General features: G+C 37.7%; 1 protein-coding gene across 1 annotated transcript; it reads right to left on the reverse strand.

Moving 5' to 3' along the window:
• On the reverse strand, positions 1-24,828 carry LOC121430822. The gene is made up of 8 exons (XM_041628235.1): positions 24,391-24,828; positions 17,993-18,145; positions 15,677-15,892; positions 14,786-14,860; positions 14,134-14,427; positions 4,029-4,181; positions 1,616-1,694; positions 1-1,250 (listed from the first exon to the last, which is right to left on the reverse strand). The coding sequence occupies exons 1-8, from the start codon at positions 24,428-24,430 to the stop codon at positions 572-574; spliced, it is 1,689 nt and encodes a 562-aa protein (XP_041484169.1). The 5' UTR covers positions 24,431-24,828; the 3' UTR covers positions 1-571.
• Positions 24,829-25,514: the final 686 nt, after the last annotated feature.

Raw genomic sequence — 25,514 nt, forward strand, 5'->3', positions numbered from 1 at the left:
CGGAAAAGCGGCGCCTATAGTCTCACTCTGCTATGCAGGTGAGACAAAAATGTAAAATGTTTCATTTCAAGAAAATACCTGTAGATTTCCTTGAAAATAAAAGTTCATGGTTAGATAAATACAGCTATTATATTACGTTCAGAGTATTGATACAGTGTTCATGATGATTTAAGCATAGTAATAAAATGTGTTCCATCTAAGGTGGGACAAACAGTAGGCCTAGAACACGGTCGAACAGCGGGGCGCCCTGTCGGAGTCACCACCATGTTTGCGCTTATGAATATAAAATAATTAAAATCATTTCATTGACAAATTGCAAAAGGAAATTGTTTATGTCACATTTCGGACTTTCTTGTGTAAACACTGTCCATGTGATGTACATCATTGATTTGTTACAGTAGAAAAAAAATGAAGTTTCAAAAACGTGCATACCATCTCCTATTGAGGACATTACAAGTATGTTTTCCATATTGATCCAAATAAAATTATTGCTGGAATGGACTTGGCTCAACATGGCGGATATATGTTCAGTTCATATTTGTTCTCGCAAGAATATCAAAAAATAACGAGCCTACATAGCATATAGCTCATTATCAACCATGACAATGCCATATTCATCCGGATCTTCGCTGACTATATGTCCCGGTGCGGTTGACATGGCATAAAGTCCTGTATCGTCATTATCAGCCAGTGAGTAGGGTCCCTCCTCGGTATTTTCCCTATTTTCCAGTCCTGCTGGGTTTGTATCGACATCCTCGCGACCTTCCGGCGTTCCTCGGCTCTTGTCGGGCATTGCGTATAGCGCGGCGAAGTCTTCCGGAGCCTGTCCGTCACCACCCTTCCCCGTCTTGTCAGGCTTCGCGTAAAGCGCGCCAAAATCCTCCTGCTGCTTGCTTTTCGTCGTCTTGTCCGGCGTGGCGTACAGTTCGTGAATGCCGCCATTCGATGGCATTGGCGCTGCTGCATTATCAGGCGAACCGCCATCTTCTGTGTGCGGTTCATCCGTATTTCCGTGCTCTTTTACAGACGAATAGTAGGTATCCTCGGTTCCTGGCTGCTCTCTGTCCGTCATGGAAGAGTAATAGGTAACATCGTTATCCGTGGAAGATTCCGGGGGAGCCTGCAGGGATTCATCTGTCATGTCTACGAACATGTCGTGGTAGAGGTTATCCTGCGTGCTGTTCGGGCTTGAAGGTTCCATCATGGTCATGCCTTGTGACTGTGGTACCCTTTTTTGTTCCCTCCGGGATCTGTAAGTTAAAGATTGAATGAATTTTATATCAAGTGTGTATCAGTAAAGTGAATATTGTGAAATTACATCATCGCTCATTGTTTTCTTTTTTGTGTTTGTGCTTAGACAATCATGGGGAAAGTGGTAGATAAGCATAAGGTCACTATTTCATTCGTTCAAGTATATCAATGTATTACTCTCAAATAGGCACATCGCAGCGCTTTTCAGGGTTTCAGACACTTCCTATTGCTTGGTTTCTTAGTAAATGTCGAGATGTACCGTTCCCGCATAGTAGAATACCCATCCCAACGGTTTTCGTGGTTTAAGACATTTCATACTATCTGATTTCCTCGTAAATGAATGTCGAGGTATACATGTACATACCGTTTTCTCATACAAAGAACCACAACGATGACGATGATGATGACCACAACCACACCGCCGGCGACACCAGCGTATAATCCTGTAAAAATATCAAATAAAATGAAATAATGACATGCTTATATAACGTTCAATTCCCTATGAGTCAGCAGATTTCCCTTAGCAATACATTTATGATCCAGTACTACCGATTTGAGCGGAGAAACTGCCATATGCCTCTATTTTAGAGAAATATCCAGCAAAGTCCAAAGATCTAGATCCAATTGTCAAGTAACTGACAAGGACCATGAAAAATCGTGTCTTTTACTTGAGATAATGAATTAGTTTATAATCCATTTCACAAAACAAAAGTCACACTTTCACAAAACAAAAGTTACACTTGGTGATCGTGCATTTACACTTGCTGCCCCCAAACCATGGAATAGCCTGCCAATTGATATAAGAAGTTCTCCACCCTTGGCTCTCTTCAAATCAAAATTAAAAAACATATCTCTTTATTCAAGAAAATATGCTGTGTAGACCAAAATAAGTAAAAAGAGCTCTGAACAAGCGCAGCTAAATATATCCATCTAAAAGATGCGCTATATAAATTAATGCTTATTATTATTATAAAATAGATTTTTCCTCTAATTTTTTGCGATAATAAGATGATGACATCACATGGCAAAACACTCCTCATCGCATTTGCTAAATCAGGGCTGTTCCACTTTTTAATTCTATTCTAATAACTTTCAAAGGAGATTTTAAAGCTCCGTTACCAAAATGTGCCTATTGTTAAAAAGATGAAGGCAAATTAAGTTTTAACGAATGGGTAGGGTCACCATGGATCATTTTAGGGTGATATATTTGATGTTATCCGAAAGTAGAGCCGTTCAATATTACTATCATTATTAATATCATTACCCAAATCAGATATCTGGGGGGGAATACTTATACTAAATGTTTATAAAGCTCTGAGCATTACCATTGTGACAAACTGACACAAATATTGCACGAGCTGGAACTCGCAATGCTTTTTGACCGCCCCTCACGCCCACTCACGCACACTCCCACGTAGGCGCCCACCCACGCAAACATACATACACATTGTCTCCCTCATTAACAGGCACTTTTCGCAAACCTCAGGACGCAGACATTAGGGTCCCGTAACACAAGAGTTAGTTGTACACTTGATTTTACATTATAATCAATGGAATCAATCGTTGAAAAGTGTTCTACAATCATTGCTAAGCTTTGTGTTACAGGCACTAGATCTGCGTTTCGTGCGCAAAATTATTTCATGTGACACCATGTATGCCACTTCAAGTTGTGAGACTATATCCCGTGCTTTCAGGCTTTCATTTATATACGACTGGTTATCATACCATGTCCGCCTTAACCCGGGACTGTACTTAGGCAGTTGGACTCGGCTGGAGATATGAGAAACGCTTGGCTTACATGATAGACTATGACATGGATAAGAAAGTGGTTTTTCAAACAAATCGAGTACATATTGATTTGGAAAAACTTACTGAATTAAGGCTCAAGTATATATTATTACAGTCCATCTAATCGATATTTCATCTAACGTGGATTATTGGTTGATCACTGGCAATTGATTTCATGGGTCATATTCACCTCTCCAGCTAAACAATTTCGCATGCGTTGATACATGTATGTGCACCGCATGCCATATTCGTCTCAAAGACCATCCGAATTTGCGGGGAGGGGTTGTGTTTTTGTCCCCCGTTTGATCGCTCCTCCTCCACAAATGGTTAGCCATCTCGTGAATGTGACGGGCATTATGTTTTATTTTCCCCCGAAATGGGGTTAAGATTTCCAATTCCCGGGGACCAATTCCATTGACGATTGGATACTAGGCGCAACCATGGGGTTTCGAAAAGCACCATAAGCAAGGGAAACAATTCTTTTGCAGATTATGAAAATGCATCCCTAAACAAGTATTTCGCGTGTGAAAACCCTTATTAGGTTACATATATATAAGTGACGTGTCCACTCTTAAAAAAAAGAATCTCTTTTTACGCGTGGTCGCGCCTGGTATCCACTCGTCAATGGAAGTGAACCCTTTGGCCGTTGGGCGGCTACCTCGAGCTCTAGGATGAACAACATGCGGTTCTAGAAACTCGTCCTAAATCGGAAATGTCGCTGTTGCCATAGTATTTTGCACACGAACCGCAGATTGAATGTTTCCGTTGTGGATGCGAAAGGTAAATAAATTCTCATGTAATACAAGATGCACTGTGGGACAGTCTCGGATCGACGGGCACAAAAGTCTCTTTCAAAATCAACTACCGTCGTAAAGTTCCGTGCGCGTCTTCCACCGAAAAGTAGGGATTAACGGACCAACGGTAAAATGGCATTACGTATGAATAAATTTCATTGTATTGTTTTACGAAAATAAGTAAAATCTTCTCACCTATATCACCACCATCGCCACCCTTCCTGGGACGGTCTACCGGTGACTGGCTCATCGCTGTCGTAATTGGAGGTGCTGTTGTTGGGGTGCCACTCCCCGTTACCATGGAGATGGTAGGACTTACATCTGGGCTAGCTGTAGTCGGACTAGGAACTGGTAAGAATAATAGTATTCAATTTAATTGTTCTTGTTAGTTGAAAGCTTTTACATTTCATATTTCTACTATACTATTACGTCATTGCATTTGTCTTGCTTTTGATTTAGCCATTGTCACTGTTATTAATTGATAATGACGGTATTGGGGTGACACAACATAAGCTCCTGCGACAATTGCTCCGGGCTTAATTCGTGTAAGATGTAGGAGTAGGGTTAGGATTGCAATAGGGTTCTATGTTGGGTTTAGGTTTAGGGTAGGGTATGGTGTTAAATTCAGGGTTGAAGTTGGTCATTCGATTAGTGTGTGGAATTTAGAGCGGAGCGATTGTCGCCGGTGGAAATGTCATGGAATCAAAAAGACAATGACTGGTGTATAAATGGGGGCTTGGGGGATATTACCCCTCAAAAGTTTACTACCAAGATCCGGGGAGAAAAGGCAAAAAAGCAAAAGAGTGAAACATGATTTTCTAAATGTTATGTCAAAATCTCTCTCAAAAAAATTATTATTAAGAATGTCAAACCTCTCGCTCGCTCGCATCTTTTGCTCCATTCACCATAATTATCTGAACCCTCTTTTTTTTTGGGGGGTTCACTATGATACTGATACGATAATGATAATATTCATGATATCCCTCGATCTTGTTTTAAATTCCCAAATTAAAATAATTGTTACAATTATTACTAGCATTATCATCATAATTATCAATTTTACTTTCATTGTATAGATTTTATCATCATTACTATTACTAATTATTAAAAGCAGTATTTTATCATCATTACCATCATGTTCATCATTTACTATCATCACCAACAAACACTCTAAAAACCCTGAGTAAATTTTTACCCAATTTTGGATAGAAAGGGAATATGCATGTTTGCTTGGTATTTTTGTTGCCCCATATTGGGCTATTTCAATGCAACATTGCGGGGGGGTTTAATGGTATCTTTTTTACCCAACCAACATGCATGTTCCCATTTTACCCAATATTGGGTAAACTTTTTTTAGAGTGAATAGTATTTATAATCATTGTTACCATTTGTATTATTGATAGTTATCATTTTGATACCCGGTAGTAAAAGAACAATAAAGGGCTGGAATTTTAAGAAAAGGAACGACGAGTGAACGAGCAAAAGAGGTAGAGGATTTGGAGGAAGATAAGGAAAATGAGGAGGAAAATATATATTGAACCTATACCCTTACCGTTTAGAGGAAATTTTACAAAAGAAAAGTAAATATGGTGAAAAGGTTATTTCAACCTTGCAGTATCCTTACATGCATATGTAAGCATATCGCAGGCTGACAATTAAAGAGATTTGATTAGAAATACAGTTGGACTAAACCATAACAAAAATCATAATTCCAACAGTAATCGGATGAAATGTAATGAAGTCATCGATTTAGTCACACGTTGTTCATTCTTCAACGAAATATCGAACTATATGCATGTCGTCATATGATCTCCTGTCTTTACATTCGTACTTTGGCGGCGGAAGCAAAAACAAATAGGGGGACCATCAAAGTTTGTTGACAAGCCCAAAAAAGGTTATCAACCAAAATTTTAGGGGGACCATCAAAATTTTAGGGGGTCCACCTGAATTAAGGGGGGTGAAGGAAACAAATTGACAAGGAAAAAAAAGTTGTCGACACAAAATTTAGGGGGGATCGTCCCCCACCTCAAATTTAGGGGGGACGAGTCCCCCGTCCCTGCTTCCGCCGCCTATGTTTATCACGTATAAAATAACAATAGTCAATTTCTTTTCCAGAAATTGTGAAAATAAGATGAAGAACAGATTAAATTGGTGAGACCGTCAGTGTTGCGATCGTTTGTTACAAGTGAGATAACTTCATAATGCAAATGTATGAAGAAATCGAGGAAGGACTTCATTTAACATGGACAGAGCGAGTGACAAAATATCATCAGCCCGCTCAATTGCATATTCATGACGAAAAATAAAAATGTTTCCTGAAATCATTCAAAACTAATACTCGATGGCTCCGTTATTGCTCATCCGATTTTTATGAATTTCTATTTATTTGATTCCTTTATTTATTATATTTTCAACCTGCAGTGCACTCTAAGCATTTTTTTTTTTCATTTTTAAAGTATCTTTACAGTTTCACCATGCAAAAAAGGGCAATGTAAAGAATAGTCTCAGAAACATTAATATTTAAACTTTATTAAAAAAAAAATGATTGCGTCAAATCATATTTGTGCCGGTGAATAATCATGCTCATTATTAAAATGGATGCAGATTGTTTAATTTCCGGTCGTACAACTAGGGAAAATTATTTGATATCTTTTTTTCTATAATTTTAAAGTAGGTGTTGAGTTGCCCCTTTTTGAACATTTGATAAATTCATTCTAATTCAACACGTTATTATAATGGGAGGCTACCCAATGATGAAAAGAAGAGATTTGAGAGAATCTTAGTAGCTGTTTCAAAGAGATTTATGTGTGGAAGAAGATTCCCAAAGTTGATGGCATCCACCGTGATCAATGTGACTTTAAACGATAACCCATATACCAAGGAATTCTCAAGTGTACAAAGGCAATTCGATAAAAAAAGCAGGGGCGTCGATCCATATGTTTGATTTGGTGGGGCAAAGTTAAAACAACGGTCTAAAATGTTCGTTGCGCTGAGCGTGCTAAAACGTACAACATTTTGCACACGAAAGCACACCAAAAGTTGTAATAGCATTTTATGCTAATTAGTTTAATATTGTACAGTGATTGCCAATGCTCTTTAAAACATATATTTGCATTGCATATTATGAATAGTCCAACTTTAAAAATTATCGGGGGAAATCGATTATTGCCCCCCCCCCCCACAACAATGCTTACAATGGGGCAATCGCCCCTCCCCCTTCCTTCAGGATCGACGTCTCTGAACAAATTCATTGGATAGAAGGTAAATATTCAGCCAAAACAAAGAAATTAATGAAGTAAATAAAAAGAGGAATTGTTGCACATTATCTAATGAGCGACTAACAATGCTGAAAAGAAATAAGTGTATATTACAATTATTATTATAGTAGAATGCTTATTTCCTATTACCAATTACCAAATGCATGAACTGAAATGATGGCCATATTAAAATATAGGAGCTGCAAATTACCAGCAATGAAAACAACGCTTAAGGACAAGTCCACCCCCAACAAAATATTGATTTGAATAAAAGGAAAAAATTCAAAAAGTAACTTAACACTGAATAATTCATCAAAATCATGACATTTTAAAGTTTCGCTTAAATTCACAAAACAGTTACATGCACATCCTGGTCGGTATACAAATGAGCAAACTGATGACGTCACCCACTCACTACTTCTTTTATACCTTTATACCGCATCTACTGGAAAAATACAGTTGTGTCTGCAGTCAAGTTTCCAGGTCTATCTTCATGATCTTGTACTGTACGTTGTCTTCCTAGCTCGGATAAATCGCTATCTGTGCTATTTGTCCTTTGCTGTGACAATGCAGTGACTAGTATTAATCCCATGCATGAGCATAATGCCATGCAGACCAAAACTTGTCTAGTTTTGTTTTGAAGTGATTGACTGTTGATGCTTTGACTATATCAGCAGGCAAAGAATTCCAGTCGCTCACCACTCTAACACTGAAGGTGTTTTGCCTCACACTCAACCTACTCCTTTCCAGAAAAAGCTTGTAAAGATGACCACGGGTTGCTTTTGTATTTTAACACTCTTATTTTCTCCTCATTGTCATGTAAAAATAAAATAATTCCTCTCTGAACATGCGAAATACTATTTTTCAACAGTTTATGGTTATGTCAGGTTGTACCTTACTATCAAATCGGTAAATTAAAATAAAAATATTTTATGATTCAAACGATAAATAACAAAAGAAATAGTGTCGAGTGAGAGACATTATCGACTCTCTCATTTTCATATCACTGAGTGGTACATAAGTGAAAGATAAGCGAAACTTTAAAATGTCATAAGCTTCTTGTTTTTCATCCGATTTTGATGAATTTTCCAATGTTATTCTTGTTTGATTTTTCTCTATCGATTCAAATCAACGATTTTCTGGGGTGGACTTGACCTTTAATGCATTCACATAAAAAGCCGGCGTCTGAAGTGTGATTAATATTTTATGTTAAGCCTACCTGCTGTACTCTGAAAGGTTGATGAACTTGTAGTCGAGACAGCTACCGCAGTCGATGTACCAGTAAAATTTTGTACTGTTTATGTATTTTTCAAACACAGTCATCAAAATGAATAAAAACGAATAAAAATGGGTTTGGGAATATCCAACCGCGTAGCCAGGATTTCATTTTGGAGGGGGCGGTAAATGCACGCGAAGCGTGCAAACACTTACAGAGCGCGCTTCGCGCGCTCCCTTGGGGGTGGGTGCAGGGAGGGGAGTTTCACCCTCCCGCGCGAAGCGCGAAGCTTTTAGTGTTTCATAAATTAAAATGAAAAGGAGCCGTTTCTCTTGTCTCTAGTACCTCCAATTCGGTTGACTATATTGCAATTTTGAACCTTGTTTTCAAAAGTGATTGTGAATGCACAAAAGAGGTATACAATGGAGGAAATTAAAATGATAACTCCGCGCGAAGCGCGGAAGCTAAAGCGTTTTATCAATTTTTCTTGCCATAAAAAGGGTCCCGAGAAAAGGGTTTTCTCAAAGATATATTGAATACTTTCTTTGGAAAGATCAGATTTGATTACAAACAATTTAGCAACAGTGCATATTTTTAACTCCCAAAACAGAGGAGAAGATTGGTAGAGGAAGATATTCCTCCCCGCGCAGAGCAATGAAACTCTGAAATTTCAAAGGGCTGACGTTTCATCAAATGTAGATATCTCTTATACCCAATCGGCTCTAATTCAATTGATTTTCTAAGATTATTGAACTTCATTACAAGGAAAATAGTGCGCAAAAAGTTGAAACTTCTGCGATGCATTGAAATGACATGAAGTTTAATACAATTTGATAAAAAAAAATATTGTACTTTTTTATTTAATACGACACGAATTTCATACCTTCCTCTTTTTAAATTAGGAACCTGTTTGCCCCAAAATTATGGTTGTTTAGTAATGAGCTGAAAAGCGGGAGAAGTTGACTTTATGGAGGTGACGGCAGAAACTGATATAAAGATTTTACCCGCCCGGAGCCGACCAGACCAGAAGTTGCGCGATCAATTGAAAAAAAAGATAACTTCATATATTTACTTCGGCCTAACCTTACTCAAATTCATGCCCTAATATTTTAACTTTAACTGGCAAGAAGCACATAGCTGAGGTGGAAAAACAGGGTTAGAGAAAGGTGGGGGAAACAATGGAGAACTTCAATATTGTCATTTAACCGCGCGCAGCGCGGAAGCAAAATTCATATATAAATTTAGAGCAAGAAGAGTGAAAGAGTTTCTCTTTTGAGAAAAAAATAAAGAATAAAAAGGAAAAAAAACACAAAGCTACCTTCCTTTCTTCCCTTTCCTCCCTTCCCTTTTCCTTTTCTCCTCTCTTTTTTCCCTTCTTTTTTTTTCTTCTTGGGGACGTTTTTTTTTTTTTTGGGGGGGGCGACCGCCCCCACCGCCCCCCCCCCTGGCTACGCGCCTGGGAATATCGGATATTGATATTAGCTCTATATTTCATTTCAACGTCACATTTATTTTTACTTCACTCCCAACTGTCAATGGTCGTTTCCATTTTGTACAAAAATGATTGTTTAACAAGTAGCTTGTTGTGGTTTGGTGTGCATTATGTAACCAAATACAAAACATCTCAGTTTGATGAACATGATGAATTATATTAGAACTTCCATTTAAATGGAGCAGAACTACGAATTTATAATTAGATTCTAAGACAAAATCAAGATTTCTCAGATTTCTAATAGCAGAATATTTCAATAAACCTGAAAGAGCAGTAAAAGACATGTTATCAAATGAATAAATAAGAGAGTCAAAAGGGGCCTTAGCTTTCGATCCTAGCAGAATCTTCTTCGGAGGCAAAATGACAAACATATAAAGTGGAACAACCATAATATAGACCACAGACATTCAACAGCAACACTAGAAACAAGGAGACAAAATGGGCATTAGTGAGAATAGATGACCAATCAGGTATATGAAGGGGATGAAAGAAAAGGAGTAGGCAGACACAAAGGGAAGTTAGTGTAAGGCCAAAGAAAGACCTCAAGCGGAGAGGGATTAAGAAATGAGGCAGGCAACATCAAACAGGATCTGGAACAAAACAGCGATAGAGGGTATGAGGAAGAGATGAATAACAAGAGAATTAATGAGAGGTGGGTCAAACCGTTAACAAAGAAAGGCATGATAAACTGGTGCATAAGAGTAGGGATAAAAGGGAAAGAATGGGGAACAACTGATAATGTGTAAAAGACATAAGTATGTATGATAGAGCATTAAACTAAGAGAAGAAAGTGTAAAAATAAATCTGTAAGTATAAAAGGATATAAATATATCCAAAGAGGAAAAAAAGTATATATATATATATATATATATATATATATATATATATATATATATACAAATGGTGTAAATGATATTGTAATCCGCTGGGTGTGAGGGGAAAAAACAGAAGACTATATAGTAGAAAAAAAACCTGTATATATGAATGGAAGGGAAGCAATGGCCTAAAAGGGTAAAAGCAAATACAGAAGCTGATGCTGTATGAGAGAGGGGTGTATTAAGAAAAAAACCCATAGTGAACATGAAAATTAACAAAATAAGTGGTAAATCTGAGAGGTGAAGGGAGAGAAACAAAAATATATGCTAATTATTATATAGCCTGAATAAGGGAAGGTAAATTAGAGCTGAGCTTGTATGAGAATGGGAGGAAGCCGGGAGGAAGGTAGAGGCAGAAACTATAATGTAACTAATCTAAGAGAGCTGAGGGGAAAAATATATGTGTATATAAATGGAAAGTGTATAAAAAGGATTAATCAGTCGTTCCCCTCTTAGATGTTCAGGCCATGAGGTTGGATGGTGCGAAGTCGTCTCATCCAGAACTTCTCTCTGCTAGTACGGACTGAGTCAGGACGGGTACCTAAAGATTCGATGCCCTGTAGCATCATGTCAGTGCATGATGGAGTGGTTGGGAAGGTTAAAATGGCGGCCAACTGGAGTGTCCAGCTTTGCTGTGTTGACGGTGGATCTGTGCCCGTAGAATCGTTTCTTGAGTGTCGTCTTGGTTTCCCCTACGTATTGTACCCTACAAACTCTGCAAGTGATGAGATATACAACATTAGTGGTAGTGCATGTGATGTTGCCCTTGGTTCGGTGAGAAAGGCTGGTAGAGTTGCTGGTGAGTGTCGCCCTCGTGAATGTGTATTTCACATATAATACATCTGTTGCTGGTGCATTTGAAGGTGCCATGCTGTATGGGAGAAGAATGGTTAGTGAGGGGGGCAATTCAGCACGAACAATCAGGTCTCTGAGATTCGGTGGGCGTCGGTATGCTAGAATGGGGAGTATCGGAATGGCCTGTTGGAGACGATCAGAAGTGTGTATAATGTGGTGGTTATCACACAGGAATTTGCGGAGAGGGGTAGATTGGGATGGAAGGTGGTCACAAGAGGTATTCTGTCGGTAGTCGTCTTGTCACTTTTGGGTTTGACAACTTCAGATCTGGGGAGAGAACGAACTTTGTCGATTGCCAGTTGGACTGCCGTGGCCCCTGGCACAGAGATGTTTCTGTAAATTCCTGGTATGGAAGAAAAAAAATCAGGGTCCTCGGAGCAGATACGGCGAAGTCTGAGGGCTTGACTGTAAGCGATGCCGGTTTTGCAGTGACGGGGGTGGCAGCTGGATGAGTGGAGGTACTGGTGGGTATCTGTGGGTTTAGTGTACAGGGTACTGGTGATACCGTTAGGCCTTTTCTGGACTGAGACATCAATGAATTTGTGGAGGCTATCTTCCTCCTGGTCCCTGATGAAGAAAATGTCGTCTATGTAACGCCACCAAATCCATGGGCGACAGGGGGCGGAATCTAACATTTGCTGTTCCAGCTTGGTCATGAAGAGACAGGCGACAGGGGGCAGAATCTAACATCTGCTGTTCCAGCTTGGTCATGAAGAGACAGGCGAATGAAGGAGCCATCCGGGTGCCCATTGCTGTGCCGAATATCTGTAGGTAGTGCTGGTCCATGAAAGTGAAGTTGTTTTTTGTTAGTACATGAGACATCAGAGATTTGATATCGGATATGGGGGGACTGGAATGGCCACTGGCGGCCAAGGCTTCACATGATGCTTGGATACCTTCATCGTGGGGAATATTGGTGTACAGTGAAGAAACGTCCAAAGTGCCGATGATCGCAGTCTCGGGTATCTGGTCCTTGATGTCATTGAGTTTCCTGAGAAAGTCTGGAGTGTCGTGGATGTAAGAGGGTGCACGTGAGACAAGGGGTTTAATGTGATAATCAACAAAAAGTGAGATGTGCTCTGTTGGGGAACCATTTCCTGAGAGGATGGGTCGACCAGGGTTGCCAGGTTTATGGATCTTGGGGAGGAGATAGAAGCGGGCAGGTTTAGCATTAGTAGGGGAGAGAAATTTGTGGGCCTTCTCAGATAGATGCTTGCGTTCTTTCATGTCATTCAGTGTCGATTGGATCTGTAGGGAGAAATTACAAGTGGGGTCAGAATCAAGAAGTGCATAGTGAGATCGGTTATTGAGATGTTTCATGGCTTCATCGATGTACTGCTGGCGGTCCATGACGACGACGGCTGATCCATATTTCGTCAGTTTGCTTTTTTATTCATGAGCATGCATGAAAAGTAAGAGTATCGAAATGTCCCCTGTGGAATTGTGAAACTATTGCCCTCTATAAAGTGGTCACTTAACGGCTTGTTTTTTTCTATTAACTTCCCATGGAAATTGATCAATCAGGTCAGATAATCAATGATTATTCATCAATAAATTGTTATAGATCTTATGCATTGAAGTCACCGCGCCGCCATCTTAAGGTCACCGCACACCATTCGTCCGTGAGTCGATTTTGTAATAAAATGCACTTTAGAATTTTATGTTGATATTGATGCATCGAATATCTTACTGTGCGTGCTGTGTAGTGTTCGAAATTATCGTACGAAGGCCTACATTCAAATCTCTGACCATGCTATCAACCTTATTAGAATAAAAGAGAATTTAATATCTAGTCGTAATGATGTCATAGCAATCGTATGATTGGGTACGATTTGAAACTAATTTTGCATTTACTCCAAAATAAAGACTTGCTTTCGTCGTAAATTGTTATTTTAGTTAATTTGAACCTCAAATAAAAAGATGCATTTAATTCAGTTATTTAGAAGGGCTCCCTTGTAAAGCAGGCCTCTGGCTTGAATGGGACTACCCTGCTTTTTATAAAGAAAACATGAATGAATAAATAAATAAATAAATAAATAAATGAATAAATAGAAAATGAGCAAAATGCGATTTGTTCCAATATCGGATCGTGAACCAGTCGTACATTTAAAACTTTGTTCCCACTATCATGCGATCCGTTGCGAACGCCACGATAACCCTTTCGGCCCTGATCAAGAAAATCATTTTACCATTCATATATTTTCTACTATCTATACGATTGCCTCGACTGATCTGATACGATCTAATACGTTCTGATACGATCATCACGACTACTCCAGGATTTTAAGAGCACCGCTTCAATCGTGGCGTTAAACGTGACAATGGGAACGGGGTGTAAGATTTGCTGTAACCTTTAGAATGCAAATCCCTTACCTCGCGCGTGTTAGAGTTGTTGCATCTCGATCAGACAACTCCTTTTTTGCGTATTCCTATAGCCTCTAAGGAAAAGACGCTATGAACTTATGAAATAAATGTGTGTCAGGACTAATGATAATTTAGAAAAGTCTTCAAAACGACAAAATGTGTCATCAGGACTACCTGATTCGGAGGCGAATTAAAACATTTCACTTTTATTGATTATTGCGTCCAAAAACATTGTACTCACTTCTAAAGACGGCTATGTATCCTGAACCGCCACAGCTCTCGGTATCGTTCCCCTGGCATGCAGTTTGACAGCTCCTGTCTGATGCTACCTCATGCTTAGTGTAGTTATCACCTTCTTCGCCGCAGAAACATTCATTGCCATTTTCAACGCCCGCGTATACATAGTTAGATGTGATTATACTGTTACAGTACTGTATGCAGTAGGAAATAGTCATATCTGGATCACTAAGTAAACTGTCGCCAGGGAAAACTCGGTCAGTAGGTTTGTCACCATAACATCCAAGATAATTTTCGCCTGAAAAATTAACAAACAGATGTGTTGCGATGATTCAAGGAGCATCTCGCATGTCGTTGTGTTTTCTTCTCTTGGAGAAAAGGGTGGTCAAAAAGATACCTTGTTAGTCATGATTCTAGAAATACAGTACTATATTTATTCTTTAATCTGGGGCAAATTATTCATGAAACTTTGCATCGTAATTAAAATCACCAGAAACAATAACATTTGACATTTCCAATGATGGAATTACCATTGATGGCAGAGTTGATATTTTTGCGAACTTATTCGAGCAATTATTTAACACCCCCCCCCCCCTTAACTTTATTAAAATCAACTTAAGGGAAACTAATCTCTATATGATGAATCTATAGCCTACCATGACATGAAGCTGCTCCAGCGCTTTGACAAGTTGATGCCGGAAGCAATTCGCACCCTGCTAAATTTTTTTCATCTGAAAAGAAATATAATAAAAAAAAAACATTAATTTTCTCTCTTGAAAGAAAATAATTTGGTTTGGGTCTCATCTTAAAGAGAAGGTGAGCATGATAAGGGCAACAAAATTAACAATTCTTTTTTTTTTGTAAACATGCTTCAACATAATTGCCAAATATAACGACTGCAGCTGGTCTTTTACCGACTAGAGAGAGTAAAAATATGTTAAATCATTCTGCTCATTGCCAAGTTCCACCAGTCTTCTTAAATGAATTAAATTAATCGAATTAATACACGGCAGATGATGCACTATTATGAAAGCTATTTTAATTGGACAGCAATATTTACTTGTATGATTGTACTCCGCAAAAAGAGAGATAAAACGATAAAACATACCAAAAAATTTCCTGAAACGATCATCAGTACCATCTGTTCCAAGATGCACCGGAAGTCCCGTAATGCGTGATTTATGTTGTTGTATGGTTTAATTGTTATGTTAATGCTATCTTCTATTGTATTCATTGTATATGACTTTTTTGTAAAGGTATATGATACAAAAGTGAATAGCGTTTCTTGAATATACGAGTACGAGTATCATTATTCATTATCATTAACACCACAAAAATGCCAAGCACTATTTTTCCGCGTTGGCAGCCTTAGTCAGGATACTGCATTGATTTCAGAATATCTTTGGTATGAATCCATAACATCATGTCATTCAATCATGCCATAATGTCATTCGACTATCAATTAAACGTTTTGGAACAATGTTAGAAAATTTACTTGAGTCTATCTTCTTGTAAATTCCCCGGAGAAAATAAAGGGGCCTACTTACCACCATTACAACGTAGCCCTGTTTGTGGAGTTGAATCTTGTCCATATGGCGTGCTTATTATTGCTCTGTTTGCCCCCGTGTACCCCAATTGCTTACAAATGACAATGACGTCATTAATATCAAAATTTATTCCACATGTTGTGTTCCATGTGCCAATATCTTGCATTATCTGTACTGTCCCTTTATCAGGAGATGGACCGCCAACAAGACGTACATCTGTAGATAAATTGGTCGAGAAATTATCAATACGTTAACTGCATGACGCCCCTAATCTTCGATGGGAGGTATATTGATAGCCATGGTTTTAGATAAACCTGCATTTAGACCACACTTTTGTGGAGTGCCAGTTCACCAATTGAATTATTCTTATCCTGCTGCAAAAAATGCAGACAGAAATTGCTGGAGTTTTGAAACGGAAGAATAGGAAAATTAAAAAAATTATATAATGATTTTTAATTCATTAATAGATAGGTCTACATTATCGTCATGAATATGGAAGAAATGTTATGAAGCCTAGCATCAGTGTGGTTTAGAATAAGACTAGAGTTAAACCTATGTCCCGGGGGGGGGGCACTTCCATTCACGAGTGCATACCATGCGTGACCATGGGGTCTCGAAAAGCACCCTAAACACGTAATTTCCATATTCTGAAAATGCACCCCTTAACAAGTATTGGCGTGTGAAACGCTACCCTTAACAAGTATTGGAAACAAAACGATACTGATACTGAGAGTGATCACGAATTTCCTTGTTGACCATAGTAGATTGCGAGACAAATGAATACCCTCTAGCGATTATTTCAATCCGCAATATATACTCTTGGCAAATATTCCCTGAAATGAACCCCTTAACAAGTGCAGGAATGTTTTATTGTTACGGTCCTTCGGTCGTCGGCTTTACCTTATTTGGTTTAGTACGACCCCACCTTCTACACCTCGCGCAAATCGGACTCTAAACACGCAGTTTGGGGGCAAAAAGGACACCCTTTATAAAACATTTAACTTTGTTTTATCATCCCCGCAAATTCGACCCTGAACACGTAATTTTCTTAGCGAAATAGGTACCCTTTTTCATTATTTTTGTGTTTTTGACACCCTTATCACGTTACGTAAGTAACGTGCCCTATCGTGAAAAAGACATCCTTTTTACTTGTTTTTTGGTCGCGCAAAGTATCCACTCGCCAATGTAAGTGGCCCCCCGGGACCTATGTTTAATTATTACAATACCACTAATGGCCCGTATTACTCCGGCAAAGCTTGGCTTCCGATTCCGTACGTGCTCATTGCTCTTTGGGAAACTACTCCTGCCGGTACCCATCTACCTAACCTGTTCGGCGCACTGTGGATCATTTCCTTACTGAAGGAAATACATGTATAACGCCACAATTCGAACCCACAACCCTCTGTTCCAGAGGTTGGAGACGAATCCATTGGCCGGCCACAACCCTCCACGTGTTTCATGCTTATTTACTTCATTTTCGTTGTTAAGGTCTCCATTCGGAAAGTTGTCAGCACCAACAATAAATTATTATCTGAAAGTTGCCATCGTAATCATGGTAATAGACAGACTCAGGTAATTTGTTTAACAAATTTTCGGCATTACTCCTATTTGTTTAAGGTCAGTATGCTCGATCTGTAATGAAAATCATAAATCATAAGTCAGAAAAAATTGGAACCAGATGGCAGGTTCGAATCCCACTGGTTCAAATTTTTCTGACTTATTATTTATGAATTTCAAACAGATCGAGCATACTGATCTTATGATTTTCATTACAGATCGAGCATACTGATCTTAAACAAATAGGAGTAATGCCGAAAATTTGTTAAACAAATTATAATTTCCTCCTATAAAAGCCTCTTAATTTACTAAACTCAGGTAAGTGTTTCTTGATAGCCAATCCAAATCGAATTTATTCGCCGGTCGACAAATGTTGATGCATCACTTCCCATTAGAGTGGACAATTTTTTCACCTTTTGATATACGAATACGTAACGTGACATGCTTTATAGTAGTTTAATAAATATTGATAAACTATAGAGTTGGATATTGAACATTTCAAGTCTTATCAATGTTCCTCTCTGCTTTTATAAATACCATGGGAAAATGGATTGAATTGTTAAAGGGAATATGAACAAATGAAAAGTTGGAATAAAAGCTAGCACCAATAATGGTGGTTCCCGGAGCACTTCCTAATAACAAAAACGTCTTTTTAACAAAAGTTTATACACTATTCTAGATGTTGAACACAAATTTATTTAATTTATGTATTTCAATGGGTTTCAACTCTTGAGACGTGATTGGCAAAAGGACATTTACCTGTTATTACACCACTGACGAAGTTGTTGTCCCCGCAGTATGCAAGAAGTAAAGTTATGATGATCATCTTGATAGTAGCCATATTCTTTAGATATACGCACGATGTCCAGTGATATGGGTGACTTGGAGATTGCACACGGCGGAAGAAGCTTTCTGGAGAAGTAAACTAATGAAGAATTAGACTATAATGTTAATAAACCCATAACGAATGACCGGAACTGTATCACTGGCGTATGAATGGGGGGCTTTTGGGATCATCCCTCTCTATGAGTTCGTGTATAACAGAAGAAAAAAATGGGTACATGGTATCTTTAGCCCACCTAATGAATATCCATGATGGCTTACATATTAAAGTATTTCCACAAAATATTGCGAAACTTGAAAATTCAGTAACTTAATTATTTGTTATCAGATTTTGATGAAATTTTCAGCCCGGAGTACCCTATAACTCAACCGGTTAAAATATGCTTTGAAAACAGAAATCAGCAATTGATTGCAAGACTTGCAATAGGCACGAGCAAAATACGACAAATAATATTTGTGTCATACTGAATGTGCACAATTGCGCGTAATATGTTTGTTTGAAGACCCGAACATTGAGTGGCTTAAAAAAACTGCAAATTTTGCCATTAGTCGTATACTTTCACCATGTTCACGTCAGCTCGTGCGAGCAACAGCTTCTTAAATGGTTATGCGTGAAAACGTTAGGGCGCTCGAAAGAGAATTAAAGAGAAAATGATGAACGAGAAAAAATACTGACATGGTAAATGTAAGGGGATTAATAATAATAATAATAATAATAGCGGCATATTTACCCAGGGTAGCCACTTCAGTTCCGAAAACTGTTCTCCCAGCGGGCCCTGTTATTATTACCCCGGCTTTAGCACGGCTACCTTGATGGGGCGCTCGAGCATTCGAGGAATTTCTTCCTACCGGGTACCCATTCACCTCACCTGGGTCGAGTGCAGCACAATGTGGACAAATTTCTTGCTGAAGGAAATTACGCCATGGCTGGGATTCGAACCCACGACCCTCTGTTTCAAAGTCCGAAGACTAATCCTCTGGGCCACAACGCTCCAATGATTCCCCCCCCCCCGGCCGAATTGTAATCAACACTGTAAAAATTCCACCAGCCCAGAATCTATTTATTTATTTATTTATTTATTTATTGATATATTCATATTCCACAATCATCAAAGTACATTTCATAATCATGTTTACAATGAAAAAAAATGCATAACATATGCAGGATTGAAACGTAGCAATGAAATGAAAAAAGTGGAGGGGCCTACTAAAAAGCAGAGCTTGTAAAATGTAGACCCCCTATCAAAACTTTATACAAGGGTAATATGATACAAATAGAGTAAAATAATCAGCAAAATTCTATAAAATTATATAGATATAAACACTGTAACACAAATGTATTTACACTATATACAAAATTAAATATTGACTTAAAAAAATAATCAATACTACCGTGGATAAGTATGAAGTTCACAAATATTAGATTGAATCAATAAGAATTCAGGAGAAATTTTTTGATGAGTAATTTAAATCGTATAAGATTAGCTGCCTCTTTCATTTCTCTGTCCAGAGAATTCCAGAGTTTTGGTCCTGTGAAAAATACAGTTTTGCTAGAAAATACTGTTTTACTTTTAGGTAAGTGATAGTCATTTGATTGTCTCGTATTATATGAATGTAAAGTATTGTTTCTCATAAATTTCTTTTGTAGGACATTAGGTACACTATTTCTATCCAGCTGATACATGAATTGGAATAGTTGCAAGCGGTACAGGTCATTGATTTTAAGGATACGTTTCTGACGAAACAATTCATCCGTATGAGCTCTAAAGGACATATTGCATATTATTCTCAGTACTTTTTTCTGAAGTAGCAAGACTTTATTTAGTCTCGTTTGAGAGGCATTACCCCATGCCAGAATTCCATAATTAAGATATGGTAGAATTAATGCACAATACAACATGGATAGCGCCTGTGCTGGTAGAACGTATTTAAGCTTATTGATGACTCCAATATTTCTTGACACAGTTTTGCAAGTATTGTTGATATGAGCATTCCACGTAAGCTTGTTATCAATAGTAAGACGTAAACATTTTGTTGTTTGCACTTCTTTGATTTCAGTATTATCTAAAAGTATTTGATGCGGTAGATGTTTCAATGAATGACTAAAAAGCATATAATTAGTTTTTTGCAGATTCAGTGACAATTTGTTGGCTTTAATCCAGTTTGTTACTTTTTTAAATTCTGTATTTATAGTGATCACAAGTACATGTGGATCATGGTGTGTATAGAAAATATTGGAATCATCAGCAAAGAGAATAAATGAGAGAACATGAGATGAATTTTTCATATCATTAACATAAAGTATAAATAACAAGGGGCCAAGAATACTACCTTGTGGAATTCCACAGGAAACTGGCCTTGTTGGAGATTCTGATTCATTTACTGTAACAAACTGAATTCTATCAGTAAGATAACTCCTAAACCATTGTAAAGCTGTCCCTCTGATACCGTAATTTGATAGCTTACATAACAGTATTTCATGATCTATTGTGTCAAACGCTTTTGAGAAGTCAAGGAATAATCCTACAGTATGATCAGAATTATCAAAAGACGTAGATATTTTATTTATTAATGCCAATATAGCATGAGTTGTATTATGTTTTTCTCTAAAACCAAATTGGTTATCACATATAATACTATATTTCTTAAGGAAAGCAACTGTCCTTTTATAAATGATCCTTTCAAGAATTTTTGAGAACGAAGTTAACAAAGATATTGGGCGATAATTACTAGTAATTAACTGGTCCCCCTTCTTGAAAATGGGTATAACTTTAGCTATTTTTATCTTCTTTGGGACCTGGCCAAGCTGCAATGATAAATTAAATATATGAAGCAGGGGATCAGCAAGAGAATGTATAATGTTTTTCAATACTTTATTTGTAATGCCATCATATCCGGGTGTCTTTCCTGCTTTCAAATTAAATACAATCTCAAGTAATTCTTCTCTATGAACTGGAGTAAGAAATATTGAATTATCATTTTGTTTGTCCAAAAAGTCCTTAAGCGAATTTTCTACAGGGATAATATTTCCAGCTAACTTTGGTCCAATTTGAGAGAAATATGAATTAAATTCATTTGCTATAGAATGAGTATCTTCAACCATATTTCCATCTACACATAATTTATTAACAGCACTAGATTTGTTAATTTTGTTTAGAGCCCCATTTATTGTTTTCCATGTATTTTTAAGGTCGTTTTTATATGATTGTAATTTTTCTGAATAAAACCTCTTTTTTGCTATTCGGAGAGTAGTTGTTAAGGTATTTTTATAAGACGTGTATCTATTCCGTGAAACATCATTTGGATTTGATATATAAGAAACATACAGATTATTTTTCCGATTGATAGACCTTAATATCATTTTTGAAACCCATGGTAGCTTTGGAACACGTTTATAGTCGTAATTTCGATATTTCTTTAAAGGAACACAAGAATCTAAGCAATCATTGAAATATTTCAAAAATATGTCAAATGAGTCATCGACATTCTCTTTCGAGTTATAAACGTCAGACCAATCAACAGAGCTTAAATCTTCTTGGAGGCGTTCAATATTTTTGTCACTAAAGTTGCGACAGATCCTATATTTCTTTTCCATTTTTGCGAGTGATTGCATTGTTTGGATATGGGTAAAAATAAGAAAATGATCGGATATGTCTGTCGTTACAATGCCAGCTTTCGGAAGAGGGTGAGAGTTACAGAATATATTATCTATAAGCGTAGCAGAATGATCAGTAATACGGGTTGGTCTAGAAATAATCGGCAAAAAAGTAGAAGTTAACATTAATTCAAGGAAATCGTTTGTTGCAGAGTGATTACTGGTCAAGAGACTAATATTGAAATCACCAGTGATGATACAATTGTTATTTATCAATTCTCCGTTTTGCAAAAGTTCATTAGTAGCAAGTAAAAAATCTTCTATACAAGAAGTTTGAGGAGGTCTGTAAATGACACCTATTAGAGTTTTCTTATCTTTTTGAAGTTTTACTTCTACAAATAAGGATTCGATGATATCATTTATATATTCAAATTCATGTCTAATTGCATAATCAAATGAAGACGGAATATATAATGCTAGTCCACCTCCAATTTTATTTTTCCTACTGTTTATAACAATATCATAATTCGGGATGGTGCATAAGGAATTCGGTGATTCCGTGAACCAAGTTTCAGTAAGAGCAATAATTGGGGATTGGCAAATTGTGTATTTTCTAATAATAATCGTAATTTCTCGAAGTTTTGGTTAGCGCTTCTTATATTCAAATGCAAAATAAAAACATCATCTTCTCCAATCAATTTAGCATAGTCTTTGAATGAATTTTCTGTAAAATATGGAGAAGAGGAAAGATTGTATGCTTTATCATGAATATCGAATTCAACTTGAAGTTCATCAAAATTATTTGTAAGAATATCAGTAGAAAATCTATCAAATGGAGTATGATGATTTGAGATAATATTGCTTTTATCCTGACTTGGATGATTTAGTAATAAGAAGTCATCATTATTCAGATGATAAAATGGGAAATCACGCATATTATCCACCATTATGAAATAGAATATATTGCCATTTTAAATCAAAATCTTTGTAAGCTGAGCATATAAAGCATCTTTTAGATTTGATACCGTCATGACCCCAAATTCGAGTTTGAAAAATACTGCAGTCGTAATAGTTAACAAAATAAAGATTTGATACAATTATTAACGGTCGATGAAGAATATTTGCACACAAAAATAAGTAAAATGACCTCCATGAAATGTCTGGTATTGAAACATTATTGAAAGGGCAGTGAAAGAATGCAAAATATACCACGGAAAATAACACAATTATTGATCGATGCGAAAAATTTTGTGACGTGAATTTCATAAGAAATAAAAAGAATACTGGAAAATGGAAAAACATGGATAGTCCTTCTACAGCTTAGAAAAGTCCTCTCTGGAATGATGATGGGTTGACACTTCTCATCCTTCCTTACATAGATTCGGCCATTCTGGGTCCACAGGAACTTGTATCCGGCATCTCGGCGGGCCTTGTTGACATCTTTCATTAGCTCCTTAGTGGAAGCGATCAAGTTTTCATTGAGGTAGATCTTGCCATCGCTGTTGTATCCAAGATCCTTTGTGGAGAGAGTCTTCAGCTTCCTTCTCCCATCGTACATGATGTTCCGAGCTCGTCTTGTGGTGAATCGCACGATGATTGGGCGGGCTTTGTTCTCAGCTTGACGTTTGGAACCCAGCCGATGAACCACGTACATCGAAGTCGGATGCTGCAAGCTCAGGGCTGATGTGTTTCGCGATATTAAGTACGATCGAATCCTTTCAGGAACCTCGCCCTGTCGTTCTGGTACACCTGCCACCTCCAAGTTGACTCTTCTGTGGTACTGGTCAAGTTCGTTAAGCTGGAAGGTCAACTCACTGAATCTCTTCTGAATGCAGATGTTTTGTTCCTTCAGTTCTCTGTTTTCCTTTTCTATCTTCTCGGCCTTCAACTTCATTTCCTCAAATTTCTCGTTGAGGAACGACAGCGAGTTGACAATGCTACTTTGTCCCTCTCGTATACTGTCGATCGACTGCTCCAAGACGGTCAACTTAGCATTCAAGGAATTGGAAAGTTTCCCTAGCTCATTCTTGATCAGAGATAGTAGATAATTTTTCATTCGTCTCTTCATTATCACCAGAGTTGTTTTTCGACGACTTTCTCTTCCCAGACATCTATATCCAGACATCTATATCTGTCCACACTAGAGAAGTATTGAAATAACACCAGTTTGGAATCAAACCGATGCTGTTTTGATACTAATTGGTGTTGTATAAACACATATCTGGTGTTAGGCCAAAACCAACTGGTGTTAATTAACACTTCTCTGGTGTGGACAATAATAGGTTCCGGGTTTGTGATAAATCAGCACCGGAGTTTTTGCAGTGTTCTGCGGTCGCAGGGGACGAAAAATATCAAATTACCGCACTTCGTCATTTTGTATTCTGACAGTGACATAAGATGTTGTCTCGTAATTGACAGTGACCACCACCAGTACCATCACGCAATTAAGGTCATGTTCAGGAGACTTGATCAATAGTTGGGAAAGTTATATAGCCACCCCCCCCCCCCCTCCTCCTCCTCTCACTACATGTAGGCCTATACATAATCACACCGCAAGTCTGCAGCTATACTTGTTTAACCTTACTCTTAATGTGCACAAACGTAATAATGAAGTTAATGCCGGATATACATTATTTTTTAATCTTTACATGGAACTCGGCTTTCCAAGTATGTTAAACGAAATATAAAGAGTAGAATATGCACGTACAGGTCTACATACCTATTGCAGTGCTTCTGATATATCCGACTACACCAAACATGCCAAATTTCAGTCATTTAATTGTCATGATGATCGTGACAACTTTTCAATCCACGGCGTCAATCAAACATCACTTTCCACAAAATTGGCAAAACATGGTAGTAAGTCAATTCAATGTGTTTGGCAAAAATAACATAATAGTTCATCAGGAATACTAGCCCGACATCCTGAAATAGCTTACACGGAAATACATCACGGTCGGTGATTTTGGTGGTGTTATCTTCCTTTTTAAAGGGGGTGAGTGTGTATAAAAACTTGCTGTCCCATTCAAATAGTTTCTTTTGAAAATGAGGGACGGTGATTTTTGTTCATCACTCAGCCATGGAATACACAATAGCATCTACACAATAGGCCAATACAGACCAACCCCTGAGACCGACATTCCAAAAACAATATTTTCGCAAACAGACGACAATGCGACGTGGGCTTCTGAGCTGAGGTCATCGCTCGGTTGTGTTGTGCCAAGTGTTCATTTCTCTATATAGATAGAACAACTTTCAATGTTGACTTCCCATTTTCATAATTACATATATCATAGCACCCGCTGGTGGTATTTCCCCGCCCTGTATCCACGCGTTTGTTTTTATTTCGGTAGGCTATTGTGTCAAAAGAATATCGCGCTATTTCTGTATAACCGGTATATATTGGCGGATCCAGGGAATCCAGTGAGGAGGAAACACCCCCCCCCCCCCTTCCACCTTCAGGGGCGCTAAAGAGAAAATGAATGAAGAAAATATGGAAATACAATATCAATTTAATACATAACGAAATAAAAGAGAATAAACTCCAGAGACGTATGTGAGCTTGCAGAATAAAAGAAAATGTTACTCCATAAAAGGGACATTTTCATTTGGAGAATTTTTTTTTCCTAAAGGATTTTTTTTTTTGGAGAAGATTGCCCATACCCCTAGGGTTCCACATCCCGCTCCTTGCATTCAATTCAGTTCAACTCAATCTTGGACACGAAGATCATATCCGTTTTCACTGACGATGTTCAATCGAAATAAATTTTGTTTCGATATCACTTTAACAGAATAGCCTTGGTTAGTTTTTTCATAAGTCGCTTCTTTATTCATGAACAAGAT

This window comes from Lytechinus variegatus, chromosome 17, assembly GCF_018143015.1.
Source record: "Lytechinus variegatus isolate NC3 chromosome 17, Lvar_3.0, whole genome shotgun sequence".
Taxonomy (NCBI): domain Eukaryota; kingdom Metazoa; phylum Echinodermata; class Echinoidea; order Temnopleuroida; family Toxopneustidae; genus Lytechinus; species Lytechinus variegatus.